The 17,639-nt window shown below is 36.4% G+C and overlaps 1 protein-coding gene across 3 annotated transcripts in view; it reads right to left on the minus strand.

Annotated features, from left to right (window-relative positions):
* pdlim5b (PDZ and LIM domain 5b) overlaps nucleotides 1-17,639 on the minus strand; it is an 89,169-nt gene that overhangs the window by 41,083 nt on the left and 30,447 nt on the right. For all 3 annotated transcript variants that reach the window (XM_079600095.1, XM_079600097.1, XM_079600096.1), the window contains exon 3: nucleotides 9,762-9,913. In XM_079600095.1, coding sequence (XP_079456221.1) covers nucleotides 9,762-9,913 — 152 coding nt within the window. The remainder of the gene's footprint in view (nucleotides 1-9,761; nucleotides 9,914-17,639) is intronic.

Below are 17,639 nucleotides of genomic sequence, written 5' to 3' on the forward strand. Positions count from 1 at the left end.
CAATATAAAGACAAATAAATTTGCCACAATTAATACATACAATTTAATAAATAAATATTTGAATATTTAAAAATAAATAAATCATATTTCATGTTGGCATTGTAATAGAATGAATATACATAGAATAAATATAAAAGAAAAAATTAAATTAAAATTAAATTAAAAATAAAATATAATAAAATATATAAAAAACAAACTGTTGTCAGCTTGATAGCATAATTTTTTGTTAGTAGCTAAAAGTGTACCAAAATAAATATATATAAAAAAAAAGACATATTAAAAATGAAATAAAATATCAAATAAAATAAATATAATAGAAATTAAATAATCAGAAAAAAAAAAAACATAAGTCATGATAAAATTAATAAAAACCTCGGAAAAAGACAAATATTGATCAATCTCATAAAGTGCATTTGGTCAGAAGTGACTGAGCAGAGAGTGTGTGTGGAAAAGGGGAAATGACATCATGCACGAGGCGTGTGGGTGACCCGTGTGATGAACACCGAGCGCCGGTGTGCTGGGGAAACCTCATCGCTTCACGTGGAGCTTTCCACAAAACCTCAGCGAGCCAAACAGCGCCTCAGAGAGTCCCGTTACTGCGCTTCAGCTCGGAGAACCATCATGTGCACGAGTTTAAGAGTCTCCTGACGTGAACAGGGTCGGACACGAACCGCGACTTCAGCAGTTTCTGCACATGCATTATCCTGCGCATCCACACATGACTCAGTGCCGGATCAGTCTCATGCCTTCAGCTGAAGAGAAACAGCTAAACCGTGATGTCATCGTCCAGCTCAGTTCTCATATAATGGTGGCAATGCAGGCAGATCAATAATATTGTTGAATATTAAATTAATCATATAATCCTAATAGTCATGATGTAAAAACACATAAAAGGGTGACCGTGGCAAGGAACCATTTTTACTTCCATAATGTGACATTTCATGTTTCTACATGACTGAACGATGTGCTAAACGTGTTAATCTTTATTTCATGACGACTTGAATTGTGTTTCTGCAAGCAGATTCTGAGACAAATATCAGTGTTTAAGCTGGACTGTGATGCTGGACAACTTTGTTGCATTATTTTCCTGTTATCGCTGTTAAAAGCACTATATAAATAAAAGTGACTTGACTTAAAACAAATTGCATCTTTATTTCATGTATTAAATTATGTAAATTACGTTCATTTTCTAACCACTGCAAGGTTTAAGAAAATTCAACGGTCAATCCACCAGCATGACATCAATCTGAATGATGGCATAATGGAAAGCAGGAAATGATGTAATGGGAAGGGCAGCCATAACACGTTAAGTTAAGGGAACGGTATATTAACTTAACCTCGTTTAATTAATAAAGCATGTAAAAATGTACTACTATAATCAGGGGTGCACATCACTTTTTCAGTGAGTTAATCAGGTGAGTACCAGGAGATGGTGTTTGGTACTCACCCCATATGTAGCGTGGCCACAGCTGTCAATCATGACGTCACATTTCCATTTTTATAGCATAAAATAACTAACTAAAACCAAACTTATAAAAAAAAAATAAACGAACACTTAAATTTACATCAGCGTGAAAAGAACGACCTAAAATGAAAGAAAACACCTTTGGAAAAAATTTATTTGAAGTGTTATTTGATTGTTCAGATATATTTATTTGTATAAATTAAATATAATTAATCCTTATTAATAATATTAAAGAGCAGTGAATTTTCTCTTTTTATTTTGTTGTTTGATCAATATTAAGTGTACATTAGGTTTATTACGCACTGTCACTTTAAGAGTGTGCGGATCCAATTGCACTGATGCACGGTACGTTCTGTAAAGACATAACCGACTGTGTTTACGTGAATACTCTCCAAAACGGACATTTAGACAATGTTGTGTGTATTTGTCCATTCAGACGCGAAAGTGAGCTCGACTCAGTCCTTGCGCGCAGCGCGCTGTGTCTATGTGCGGGGCTGCACGCTTCGGGTCGTGTGTGTGTGTGTGTTCGCACAGAAAAACATACCGAATAAAGCTGTCTTTCGCGTCGTCACTCTTATTCAGATCTATCCATATGTCTGCTCTTCTCTTTCTCCCAGACATTTACATTTTTTAACGATTTGAGACATGCATGAAGCGCATGCCGACTCGGTAGATCAGCACGTTACAATTCAAATGTGCGCATCTTCCACAAACGCAAATCAGTTCTGACTGGATCACCCCAATCGTCCCTCCCTTACATTTCCGTCTAGTTTTTATTCGTCATAGTGGTCGTCATTTAAAACAAGGTTTTTATTTAGTTATCGTCTCGTTTTCATCTGTGAAAAAATTTAATTAACACTGCCTAGGTTGCATTTTGGCGACAGTACGCAAAGGCGCGTAGTAACACAAGTGGCATTACGCATTCCTGATTTTTGTCGCGCATGCGTACCTGCGTACCAGTTATGTGCACCCCTGACTATAATGCATTTCAGAGAGAACAAGCGCCTGTGTTGGGAATCAGAGCGAGAGAGTTCAGACGGTTACTGGTTCTCCTGTGCCGTAAAGGTCTAAAACACCAACTTTGTTCGGTATTACCAGTTCCTCTTAACTTTCAACACACGGTTTCAACAACTATTTCTCACAGAGACGAGAAAGACCTTCTTCTGGTGCTGCTCGTCTCTCAATGGGAAATGCACAAGCAAAAATGTCTCAACTTTAAACAAACTAGACAATTTTCATGCATTTTAAGAGCTGGCGATACACTATATAGTTTTAATATATATATTAAGTATTAAAAAATGCTAAATTATAATAATAGGTGACAATAACGGCAACATTTTCCTATTTACACAGCGTGTACAAATAACAAGGTCACATGATTATTTGTACACACAGTGACTATACAAATCACAACATGTAAATAGGAAAATGTTGCCGTTATATTGTCACTTATTGGGAGCATGTATGCTAGCTGGAGCCATTTACCTCCAGTCTTTGTGCTAAGCTAGGCTAGCGGTGTGTGCGTCAGACAGAGTTACGGCACACACGGCGATGAGAAGGGTATGTATGGACTTATCTAACTCTGAGGGATACGGGGAATAAGCTAAAGTCACAAAAAGTCGCCGTGTTCCTTTAAAGTGGCCCTGAACCTCCCAGAAGCTGTGTGCCGGCAGGTGACGGAGGGTTTGAGGACAGAAAGAGAAACACAGACAGAGAAACACATGAGCCGCTGCTCCTGCAAACCTGCCCCAAACCTCAGGCGCCGCTCTGTACACATATTTTAAACAGTACTTTATGAATACGGTCTGGAAACATCCTTAAGAAAACAAGGTAGGGGAGCAACATGTGGTCTGAAACGAATCGAAGACGTTGACGCAAAACAAAACGGTACAAATCTTGGTTTGGATGTGGAGGGCGAGCGCTGGAGGAGGACGAATGGAAATCTGCACCAGTCTTTTGATTCATCTAGTGCAGATCAACACGGCTTGGGCTGTTTGAAGATCTCAAGAGACAAAGCAGACTGAAAGACATTGATGTCATATTGGATCAGATTGATCAAGGATTATGAGGAATAGCAAAGCAATTTTTGTGTCAGCGCATATTTGATACGCAACATTAAATAATCAGTTCATCCAGAAATGTTGTTTACGTTTACACAGCAGTCGTCCATGAGAGGCTGCCACTTAACTTTCATTTTATTGTTTATTTTAATGTGTTAAAGTCCTCCTGTGGTGAAAACCAACATTTTAATGTTGTTTTTATGTCTATGAGGTGTTTTGAATATGCTTTAAGACAAACCATGTGTAAATTCATAAGTGTATTAAAAAGGGTTATTGTGTGCACATCCCAACTTCTGGCAGGTGCTGGACAAAAAGGAATATTAAAATGAAAGGATTGTAATGTCCGCAACACAGCTACTTACTCCCATATTTAATAAAAAGGGTTAGAGAAGACCCTCTTTTGCCTGAAGAAGACCCAGTAGGGTCGAAACGTTGCCTTTTTATTAAATATGGGAGTAAGTAGCAGTGTTGCGGACATTACAATCCTTTCATTTAAATTCATAAGTGGACAGCATTGCTGAGTATTTTCTCAAAAACACGGTTTGAAATCGCTGGTGTTTCTGACGTCACACACTACCTTGTAACCAATCAGATCAACGTGTGATCGTCAATCAGTGGATCTCTGAGTGAGTGAGTGAGTGAGTGGAGGCGGGGCTCATTTGCATATTCATAGAACCGCACATACTAAATGTCTTGAATGTAACTCGACACCCTTAACTCTCGCCACATTTAAAGGCATGAATAAAACATTTTCAAGGAAAACACTTTTTAATGCCATTTTAGTGATCAAATATGAGTTTAAGTTATACAATTGTTGTACAATTGTACAGGGGGACTTTATACGTTCGCTGGTTCCCACCGCCTCCTCTTCCCTGAGCTTTAACTTTGCTACACTCACTTGAATCAAATATAGTTGCGATTTGATTTGACAGTTTAACATATTAGAGGCACTTTTTCATTTGTTAAGTTCAACACACATCTTCTCATGTACATAAGGTCCTTCAACGTCAAAATTTCACGTTTAATTCAGCGTGTGTGGTTTTTGCATTTTTTTGTGTGAAATTACCAGTAATTTATGAGTGAAATTGTTTGTGCATTCATTAATTTTTTTTCAGTGTACTTCATAAGATAGTCTGTGTTTATGCAACTGGCCTCTAAAGACCAGAAATAAATATAATCATAACTATATTAGCATCAACACGAGTGCACAATATTGTTCTGTTTATTACAAGCGTTCTGCAGTTTTGTTGTACGTCACTTTAAATGCTCGAGCTCGTTACAGCAGGATAGATTCTGATTGGCTGTCAATATTTTTATCATTCATCAGCTGGATAAAATCATTCTGAAAGTGATTACAATGATTTTGTTCATCTGTGCCGCTATCATTATAGTTGTGTTGTGGACTTCGCTATTCTTTAAAATAGGGCCACATGATATATATCGTTTTAGCAACGTTATCGCGATGTGCGCATCCACGATAGTCACATCACGTGCGATGTCAAGAATAAGGGTTGATCCGTACAAGCCAGCTTTCAGAACGCATGCGATTCACGGATTAATTGCAAAGTTTAACCATCATAGAGGGAAAGTTTATCATTTGCATGTGTTAAGTCGAGTGAGGAATCAAGTGCAAGAGGACTCGCGCACTATCTTGAGCTTAAGCGGACACGTGCACGCAAAATGAACTTAAAATGCCCGTCTCGGCGAGTATCCTCGTAAACACAGTCGGTTATGTGTTGTAAATAGAGAGAAAAAACGAATGCGTGTCATTTATATTAGATCTGTGCATTCGTCTTAAAGTGACAGCAGCCTAATATCCCCACAGCCGTTTGTGTCACCAATGATGATCAAAGAAAGGAGAAATTGACTTTTGTAGCTTTAACAAAGATAAATTATTTTAATTAATCATATTAGTTATTTCATTTATACAGTGCAGACTGTTCTTTTACATTTGCGTATACAATTTCTGTACCTGAATACTGTTAGATTTACTTACAAACCTGCTTATTTCAATTGTATGCATCTATCTATGCTTGAAATTTGTAATTTTTTTCTATGCAGATTCACTCCCCTAAAAAAAAAATTATATAAAAAAACCAATTATTCTAGAATGATTCATTATTTTCAAATAGAGATATTGAAATCATCTGGTGAAATTGTTTTTATAAATCGCAATATACATTGCAGAAAAACAAAATATCGCAATGTAAGTTCTCTCTAATACTGTGCAGCCCAACTTTAAAATTATGTTTTAAAACTATCCTTGGTGTAAACGGGCCTTAACTCGTGTAATTTGTGTCATGTAAAAGAGGTTTGACAGCAATGGAAGACTGGATGAGGAGGTTTAGAGTATAACTTCTCAGACTCTCAATATTTATACTCAAGCGTTACAGAAACACGTACAGACATGCTGGTTATTAATAAGCGAGTTATGGCTGAGGTGAGACCTGAACCGCACTGATCTGGGATCTCAGAGTAAACGCTGCGCTCTTAATGTGATGTTATCTTAATAGTAAAGCTTAAGTGCTGTTTGATGGCCTTTGCAGACTCACTGACAAATGTTCAACAGCTATGAAAACGGCACTAACAGACTTTAATGGGAGATTCCAGAGCTCTTGCACAATCTCTCTTCCCTAAATTTCCTTTCAAAGGGCCCATAACTCCAGAATATGAGACGTTCCTGTTGCTGCACTGAGAGAGGTGCTTCGTTTCAAACCAACTACATCTTTAAAAAATGTAATCACAGTATCCCTTCCATTTTTAATTCATTTGTCTATGGTCAACACACATTTACAGGAATAAATCATGCAGAAGTAAACACACTGTCCTCATTTACTACAGCCTCTCACAAATAAATCATGCAATGAAAATAATTGAAATGGATAAGGTCCAGCTGCAAAAATGACAAAAAAAGCATCATAAAAGAGGCATTTATGACTATATTCCAGGACATCTGAATGCATAAACTTGTCTCTGTTCTCCACAATTTAACGTTTTTATTTACAGATACATTTATGGCCTTTTCCGGGGCTTGACAGCATTTATCCACATTCGCTTTTATTGTATATAAAATGAAAGCATTTAGATCTTCTAATCTTGAAATTTGCATGCTACGCTCATTGGTTTAATAAAAATGCATTCCTTTAATGCAATGCAAGTCACTGTGGATAAAATAATCTGCCAAAAATGCATAAATATACTTAATCTAAAGAAGAAGAAAAGGTCTGGAATGACATGAGTGTGTGTAAATTATGATGAGTTAATGATGCACTAGTCTTTTAATTGTAATTCGGCAACCTTAGCTGAATGTCTAACACTAGTTATGTTTCCATCCACGCGTTTTTATCCGAATTAAATGATATCGAATGAAAAATGCCTCATGGAAACAGTAAAATTCGATTGAATTTCATGAATATCGACTCAAATGAAATGCGTTCGGTCTCATCGGATTTTATCTTGATCGATATACGGCTTATACGAGAAACGCTGATGGAAACGTTATTTGCCGAATAAATAATGAATAGCATTTTGTCTAGCAAAACTTTGTTCGCACATGTTGGCTTGAATGTTGTGCGATTCAGTGCGAAAAGGAATGGAAACACCTTAAAATGTCTCAAATCAATTCGATATAACAATTTGATCGCGAAACAGCATGTGACGCCATTACGCACAGGTTTTTATTCGCTTTAAGGCGAGACACTACAGGTGAATAGGGTACAATTTTAAAATAATCGATATCACCATGAAACTTCCTCAGTTGATTACTTACACAAGTTCATAAAGAAAATGTATTACAAGTTTTTGAAATTTGTATGTTTAATTATGCAAATTAGGCATTTTCTCATTAAATATGCTCAATTTTGCATGTATTTTCGGTAGATAGATCTGAACATATGATAAAGTCGAGTGCAAAATTCTTTTTTCATTTTGATTACACACAAGATGAAAGAAGATGTTCAGAGGGATTTCAGGATATATGCTTTCATGACCTAGGAAATCTAAATATACTGTCCATAGACTTAAAAAATCGATTTTCGACATTTTTTTTATTAAAATGTCACATAAATCAGGCCAGGAATGATTTATTAACAAATCCCTCTGAACATATCTTCAGAATACTGCTAAGTGTGTAACTGGAGAGTTTGGTGTACATCGGCTGAGATGTTTATACTGGAGAATGACAAAAAACTATTTTTGAGAAAAAGGCATTTTAAGATTTGTAATGTAAAAAATCATACTTTTTTTAGTGGAAACAACTATTTACTGACACAATATCTTATCAAATCATTAGCAACAACAATACAAACCACCTAAATCACATCAAAACTTATAAACACAGCATTTATGGCCTTCAACTGAGCAGAAAAACAGCCAAACACACACATCTGAATGTCAGAGCGCGTCACGTGATGCATCTGAACCAATCACGGTGTCAGAAATTGACATCAGCCAATGAGATTTCGCTTTTAGGGTTAAATGCCCATTATACTTTCACGATTGGTTGCTGATTAAAAGGAAATTACCATATTTGGATCCGACAGCATTGTACAGCAGAGAGAGAGCTTCCCAGCGGTGTGTGTGTGTGATTAAAGGAAGAAGACAGAGATCGCGGAGCAGCGGGATGATTCAGAACGCCAACTTTTGTTGAATTTCAGAGAAATCTTAAGACGCAAATAGACAAAGTTAGTAAAATAAAGACCTAAATGTGTATTTTGGACTTTTTTTCACCACAAGTCTGAAAGAAGATGTTTTTGAAGACAAATAGCCCAAAATCTCAAAATTGACCAGTAAAAAAAACCCCTATGTTTTTGCCTGCCGTGTCTCGCTTTAAAGCCGTTGGATGGAAACACACTTTAACCAGCTTTATTCGCGTTAGTTTTTTTTACCGAACTTCAGATAATTCGATTGACAAGTGGATGGAAACTTAGCTACTGATAATTAATGAACAAAACTACAATTAAAGATTCAGTGGCCAGGACACTCGCTCAACCCTAGACATGATGTGCAGAGAGAGGCCATTCAAACAAACAGCAGAGCCGGTCGATCCCAACATCTTGACTGCATTAGATCCTGCGTGTCCCGGGATGATGGGAAGAGACAAACCCGGCCAAGAACTGCGTTAACCAAACAAATCGTCTCCTCTGAGGAACCGCTGTCATATTTACACAATCCATGATCATATCTGGACAACCATGAGTACGCTTTCAATGAAGGTTGTGCATGAACTCAGTGCATACATAATGGAGTAATTAATAACTATTTATAATTTTTTTGTTCTTGAAAGTCTCTTCTGCTCACCAATGTTGTAAAAAAATTTAAAAATAGTGAAATATTATTATAATGTAAAATATATGTTTTCTATGTGAATATACAGTAAAGTGTAATTTATTCCTGTGATCAAAGCTGAATTTTCAGCATCATTACTCCAGTCTTCAGTGTCACATGATCCTTCAGAAATCATTTGATGCTCAAGAAACATTTATGATTATTACCAATATTGAAAACAGTTTATATTTTTGAGGAAACCATGATCCATTTTATATTATTTCAAGATTATTTGATGAATAGAAAGTTCAAAAGAACAGCATTTATTTTAAATAGAAATCTTGTGTGATATTCTTAATGTCTTTACTTTAGATCAGTATAATGTGTCCTTTATGAATATATTTTTCTTAGCCAAAACTTTTTAAATTGCAATGTTTCCACAAAAATATGAAGCAGCACAACTGTTTTCAACATTGATAATAATCATAAATGTTTCTTGATTATCAGATCATCATATTACACTGATTTCTGGAGGATCATGTGACACTGAAGACTGGAGTAATGATGGTAAATTCAGCTTTGATCACAGGAAAAAATTAAACTTTACTAGATATTCACAACAGCTATTTTACATTATAATAATATTTCACTATTTTTACTAAATAAAAACAGCCTTGGTGAGCAGTCAACCTTTTGAAAGAAGGTTTTCTTTCAAAAACAATTTTTTTCTTTTTTATTATTCCAAACCATTGACAGGTAGTGTAGATAATTAAGGACTCGTACAAACACTAAATATTCCAGTGTCCATCACAATTTGGTGATTGATATTCCAATCTGCCAGGTATTAAGACTTTTGTCATGCAATGCAATATCCATTTATATCTGCATGTCCAAGCCAAACTTCTGGGTGCCATGAGACATTGACAGCGTGTGTGTGTGTGTGTGTGTGTGTGTGTGTGTGTGTCTCTTACCTCAGCAGTGAGAGGTTTAGGTTCCCCGTACAAGCTTTGATTTTGTTCTGGGCTTCCAGGTGGGTCATTCCCTCTGTGGCGATGCCATCGATAGACAGAACGACGTCCCCAACGCTGATCTTGGCTTTAGCTGCCTTTCCTCCATCCGTCAGCTACAAACACAAACACACACAGTTCAGAAGCTAACTTCTACACAACCCTTGGTGTCCAATACCATCGCTATATTCTTGCGGAGCTGAAATGATCATTGATTTGGAACCATATTAATAAGCAACAACACAAATAATACTTCTCACGTGACGTGCACAAGAGAATCGATAATCATTAACCACTGTGAGCTCGATCGCATTCATTAAAAATATTCATATTACAAATCGGAGTGAATGCAAATGTGTTTCTCACACAAATCAAACCAGATAAAGAAGTTTGAACACCTTGGTTACCTTTTATTGTGATTGTAATTAAAAAGAGAGGCGGTAGCATTCAGAATTGCAAATATATAATCAATCTTTCAACAAATTTGATTCACAAATTTGAGCAAAATAATATTTTTGCCTGATTTCAAAGTCTCGAGTTACTTTATCCTGATTACACTGATGCTTGACAGTGTTCTTTATACTATTACAGTATTTATTAATATTATTTTTTTATTTTCAGTTTTTAGTTTAAGTATCAGTAATTTTGGCGTTGTGACTTTTATGAGTGGGTTAATATTTCTTTATTGAAATTTTAGTTATTTTAGTACATCAACTTATTTACTTCAAGTTGCCAAAGCATAATTTCTCAAGTTTACTTTAAAAAAAAATTTAGTTAATGTTTCTCATCTAATACTTACAGTATATTTTATTTCAGCTTAATATCAAATCAAGGGATAAGGGAAACCGTTTTTAATAATTGTAGTTAACAATAACAATAGTTTGACGATGCGTCACACATCCTACCATAGTCGTCCACTCGCAAAATGTATATTTAGGAAATCTTGAATGCCGTATGCAATATTCCTCCACACTTACAGATAATGAGCATACAGTAAAAAGATCTGCCTTTTAATAATCAAAGCATTAACAGAAGCTGAAGATCAACAAATGACTGATGTTCCTCTGACCTTTGACCCTCTTAGCCCCAATGTGAAAGACGGATCTGTACACGTGCGCTCACCTTTGATGGCGGAGTGTGTGAGATGTTCACGCTGTGTGTGTGTGTGTGTGACTAGACGTGGCCGAACACAAGAGGCCAGCTGTAATCTGTGACCTTATCAGATTAGACCTGACGGGCTATTAGACTCCGTCTTAGAAACGATCCTCGCTCTTGTTAGTCCTGAGATCTTGTCTGGGCTAATAAACAACCCGATACCTTACTAGATAACTACAGCAGGGGAAGGAAAGTCTTTCCTCCAATGATTTACAACACAGGCTTCTGTGGAGATTCTCTTCCAACTAAAGGCCTTGCATGTTCTCTTTACAGGAAAGTACCGATTTACACCGCAGGGGGACTTTAATAAACGTTTAATCAATTAAAATTGTATAAGTTTCATGTTCTCAATGAACTTGCAGTGATACTCTATAAGACTGATATGAAGTGAACTGGCACGGAGCCTCTGCGCCGCTCGATGTGTCTGGACAAGAAGGACTCATTTACAGGTGTGCATTAGAGGCATTATGCAACCATGCATGACGAACATCAGTCATTCATCACGCTGTTCTCTTCACTTCACATCTGCTAGGCAACTAACTCAAATAAAGCAACTACCCCCCTCCCGGGTCAGATTAAGACTTGCTCTGCTCTCGGCCGACAGCTTCAAAACAACAATTATGACGCGGAACAAGATGACAAGTTTTTTTAGTTGAATGGGAGCAACATGAGGACAGGTGTATTTCCTCCAAGAAGGTGAATTGTGATTTATTGTTATCTTTAAAAGACTTATTGTGACAAGTAAAAGTCTCTCATCTTGACCCTATACTTTCTATAATGAGGAAAACCGTGGACTGAATCGAGAAATTCAGTCATAAAAATGTAAATTGACCGTATGAATGTCACAGAATTTGCCAAATTTTGGATGAATAAATTACAATTAAGGCATATCATATACACACAGAATCTAAAAGAAAATGATTTTGTATTAAATCATAAATCCAGAAAAATTTAAAACAGAACACAGAATTTCTGGAAAATAAATAAATAAACATTTTCATAGGGCTGTATTGCAAAAAAAAAAAAAAAAAAAAAAAAGGTAATAAAAAGTTTTATGAATTATTTAGACTTGAATTTTGATCATTAAATTGAAAATATAATTAAACCATTTAAATTGAATCGCGAAAAATAAAAATGGAAAACGAGGATTTTGAGAAAAAAATACACATCTATTTTATGAGGTCCTAAAAATATAGTTTTTGTTAAACCTTTAATAAAAAATTTTTTTGTCAGGGTTATTATCGTTAACTAAAAAAAAAAAAAAAAATAGAAATGTTGCCTAAAATGATTAACTGGAAATAAATAAAAACTAAATTGAAATAATAAATTAAAACCTCAATAGATCTTATAAAATGACAAAAGCACATGATGAAATTACAAAAACAAAAAAACAAAATGATGCAACATGAAAAATAAAAAAATAACAACAGCCAAATATTAACAAAACGTAAGACTAAAATAAAAATAATTTCATGCTTTCAATTTATACATGGTTTTTGATTCCTGATTTTAGTCCAGATTTTTTTTTTTTTTTTTCAAAAAATGATTTCATAGGGCCCTAAGAAATGACATACGCCACATTGCATTATTCCAGCAGCAGGAACTACAATACTAGAGGTCACAAGTTTAAACTCCCACACATCTAAGAAAGCACCTCTGGGAGTTTGACGGGGTCACACACACACACACACACACACACACACACACACACACACACACAGCCTCTGAGTCATCAGGTCACCGACACCAGCCGGGCCTCAAAGCCTGAATCCAATCTAATGGCCGAAGGAGACCCGACAACACCGGGACATGACGAGAGCCGAGGGGTCTTCACACGCTACACTGATGCAGACACGCGTGTCAGAAAGCGCTGAACATTAGCACGAGTCCCAGCAGTCTTTTCTTTTATTAACGTCATAAACTAAACCTCAGTCTCATAAAGCTAAAGGCAACAAGGATCAAATCCCACCGCAGAGAAGAACTACACCCCAAATCAAACAGAACATCTCACAGTTTTCCTATGGTTACCTTTAAATGCTTTTATCCAGCATATTTCTAGCAGCATTTTCAAAATGAAAGATTAATAAGTTGGGGCTGAGTTATGATGTGTGACAGGAGAACTTTCACATGTCCACGTTTCATTCTAGGAGGAAATAATCAAATAAAACACACAAATAAAACTAATTTTATATATATATATACACACACATGTGTGTGTACAGTATATGTATATATACAGTATGTGTGTGTGTGTATACATTATATATATATATATATATATATATATATATATATGTGTGAGTATACACACACACATTAATGAAAATAAATAATTACATTAGACCAAAAATAATTATGAATATAATATATGAATTTGATATTTTATAATATAAATAATTAAATAAATATTAAAATATATTAAAAAAAATATATAATATATAAATATAACTTGATTTTTTATAGGATTTATGAAAACTGAAAAGCAAGCAGCATATTTTGATAAATTAAGAATAATATTCACAGATTCAAATTAAAAATGAGATTAATAACACCAGAAAGAAAGTAAACCGGGTCTATAGTTTTATTCCATGCTGACCTTATAATGAAACAAACATCTTTTGTTTGGCACGAATGAAACCGAATGCTTCCCATGACTTGTGTATGGCAGAGAAGCTTCTCTAGAACACACACACACACACACACACGGTCTCAGAAAGTGAGGACCGGCCAAAATGTCCTCACTTTACTCTCTTTGTCCTCACTCCAATGGTCTAAAACTCAAACTGGTCCTCACAAAGATAGTTGTACAAGTACACACACACACACACACACACACACACTAAAACTTCATGTGAGCCACCAAGACTCGCTGCTTCTCCATTTAAATCTAGAGGAGGCAGAAATGAGGGAACAGTGGCTCAAACTCCAGCCATGTGACAAATATAAGTACGTGATGCGAATAATTACAGAGAAGCAGTTCAGAGAAACTGATGAAGAAAAGCACCACATGTTGTCGGGACGTGAGTTATGCTGAACCAGACAAAATAAGACACAACATTAATTTCAGTTCGCCATGGCCGCCAGCCAAACGCTTCCATGTGCGGCTCTCAGATTAGCTGCATTAGCCACAATCAAACACAAATCAAATTAAGGTGAAATAGTTTGATGATAAACCCATGGATCATCATTATCCGCTCTATGTGGAGCTGAGCCGCATGTCAAAACCTCATCTGCAAATGCAAGCGTTTTCAAAACAAGACCGAAGGCAAGTTTCCATTCCTCTTGTGTGCACTGTATCATAATCATAATCACTGTATGATTAACAATAGCGATCTGCATTAAAAATGCATCATTTACTGTTTGTGCATCAAAACCGGTTCAATGTGGATCTACACGACCAGTCACTTTTTTAAAATGTTTTTAAAAGAAGTCTTTTCTGCTCACCAAGGCTGCATTTATTTGATAAAAAAATAATAATAATGTGAAATATTATTCCAATGTAATCAACTCTTTTCTATGTGAATATCTAGTAAAGTGTAATTTATTCCTGTGATCAAAGCTGAATTTATCATCATTACTCCAGTCTTCAGTGTCACATGATCCTTCAGAAATCAGTATAATATGATGATCTGATGATCAAGAAACATTTATGATTATTATCAGTGTTGAATTTGTATTTTTCAGGATTCTTTGATGAATAGAAAGTTCAAAATAACAGCATTTATTTGACATATAATCTTTTGTAACATTATAAATGTATTTATTGTAACTTTTGATCAATTTAATTAATCATTGATGAATAAAAGTATTGATTTATTTTATTTTTCACCCAAAAAAAAAAAATCTTACTGACCCAAAACTTTCATATGTATAATATGATGATTTGAAAACATTTATGATTATTATCAACATTTTTATTTTAGGATTCTTGGATGAATAGAAAGTTCATGAATAGAAAGTTTAAAGTAACATTAAACACTATCGTTCAAAAGTTTGGTGTCAGTAAGAATTTTAATTAAACATTTTTGGGGAAATAGATAAAATAAATCAATACTTTTATTCATCAAGGACACATTAAATTGATCATTAACACATTTATAAGGTTACAAAATATTCTATTTCAAATAAATGTTGTTCTTTTGAACTTTCTATTCATAAACTATCACAGTTTCCACAAAAATATGAACGTTTTCAACATTGATAATCAAATGTTTCTTGATCATCAGATCCTCATATTATACTGATTTCTGAAGGATCATGTGACACTGAAGACTGGAGTAATGATGCTGAAAATTCAGCTTCGATCACAGGAATAAATTACATTTTAAAATATATTAATACTTATTTTAAATTGTCATAATATTCAACATTACCTTTTTTTTTATCAAACGCAGCCTTGGTGAGCAGAAGAGACTTCTTTTAAAAACAAATCTTAGCGACCCCAAACTTCTGGCTGGTAGTGTACATGTGCGTTCGGTAACGACACGATCACCGCAACCCTTCAGCCAACTGTGTTAAATGACTCAGAAACTTATTAAATGTGTTGGACTAGTTTGCATCGCCTAAAACCACAAACCCAATTATTTCTGGTACTAATACTCAACTTTGGCTCAATAAAAAGCCCAAATTATAAACATTCAGTGCAGAACTGAGATCCTGGCAAACAGCAGTAATGAAAGCAGACGCGGGTCAGGATTCCTCCAGTGGAAGGATAACATTAGTGTGTTAACTTCAGTGGAACGGCTGCTTTTCCTCCATCGAGACTTGAAAACATGCCGATATGTTACAAGATTTTTCTGTCGGCGTATTAAGACCACACTCGTAGAGTAAAGTTGCCTGACTCGAAGCACAAGAGTGTGTGTTTTCCCCAGAGGGCCTCACTCACACACACACACACACACTGAAATGCTGATGGGCTTCATTTGCAGCGGCTGAACGAATGAATGAACGAGTTTCTGGACGGCGCATTTTTAAGACGTGGAGTCACAGAGAGCCAGTTGTTTGCGGCCGCTTGTTAAAGAGGTTTAGATTCTCTTTAAAATGCCTTATATGGATCTGGGAGATCCGTGTCAAACATTCCAGGAGCGATTCGGGACAAAACAGGTGTTTTGCTGGAACTTGAGGAGGAGGAGACATTGTGTTCCTAGAATACATCCACTACGTCACACACAGACTAGTTCATACAATAAAAGTGTAGGAATATTTGTCTTGAGAACCAGAGCTTGATTCCTGCTTGACAGTGTTATTGTAGTATCCGTGCATAGTATTCAGTGGAAAAAGTGGAAACCTGCAATTCCCTTAAAGAGATGTTTTTATTTGATTTAACCCACATAAACTGTATATTGTTAGTATAAATGAATGTAGGTTGATTCAGCAATATCCATCCCTCTATCCATCAATCCATCCCTCTATTCATCCATCCCTCTATCATCAATCCATCCCTCTATTCATCCCTCTACCCATCAATCCATCCATCCCTCTATCCATCCCTCTATTCATCCATCCCTCTATTCATCCCTCTACCCATCAATCCATCCATCCCTCTATCCATCCATCCATCCATCCCTCTATCCATCAATCCATCCCTCTATTCATCCATCCCTCTATTCATCCCTCTACCCATCAATCCATCCATCCCTCTATCCATCCATCCATCCATCCCTATAATTATCCATCCCTCTATTCATCCATCAATCCATCCCTCCATCCATCCATCCATCCCTCCATCCCTATATTCATACATCCATACATCCCTCCATCCATCCATCCATCCATACATCCATCCATCCCTATATTCATCCATCCGTATCCCTCTATCCATCAATCCATCCATCAATCCATCCCTCTATTCATCCATCCATCCCTCTATTCATCCATCCATCCCTCTATTCATCCATCCATCCCTCTATTCATCCATCCATCCCTCTATTCATCCATCCATCCCTCTATTCATTCATCCATCCATCCATCCATCCCTCCATTCATCCATCCATCCCTCTATTCATCCATCCATCCATCCCTCCATCCATCCATCCATCCCTCCATTCATCCATCCATCCATCCATCCCTCCCTCCATCCATTCATCCATCCATCCATCCATCCATCCATCCCTCCCTCCATCCATTCATCCATCCATCCATCCATCCATCCTTCCCTCCCTCCATCCATCCACCCATCCATCCATCCATCCATCCATCCATCCCTCCATTCATCCATCCATCCCTCCATTCATCCCTCCATTCATCCATCCATCCATCCCTCCATCCATCCCTCCATTCATCCATCCATCCATCCATCCATCCCTCCATCCCTCCATTCATCCCTCCATCCCTCGATCCATCCATCCCTCCATTCATCCATCCATCCATCCCTCCCTCCATCCATCCCTCCATTCATCCATCCATCCATCCCTCCATCCATCCCTCCATTCATCCATCCATCCATCCATCCATCCATCCATCCATCCCTCCATTCATCCATCCATCCCTCAATCCATCAATCCATCCATTCATCCCTCCATTCATCCATCCATTCATCCATCCATCCATCCATCCGAAACAGGCTAGCAATGCAATAATGCGTACTAACAATTGCATAGCGACACATTAGTAACCATTAGTAACCAGTTAACATTTGTTTAATTAAAGTGACAAAGAACATGTTTTGTGGTTTTAGTTTGGCCTATT

The sequence above is a fragment of the Phoxinus phoxinus genome, assembly GCF_949152265.1.
Source record: "Phoxinus phoxinus genome assembly, chromosome: 23".
In the NCBI taxonomy this organism is placed as follows: domain Eukaryota; kingdom Metazoa; phylum Chordata; class Actinopteri; order Cypriniformes; family Leuciscidae; genus Phoxinus; species Phoxinus phoxinus.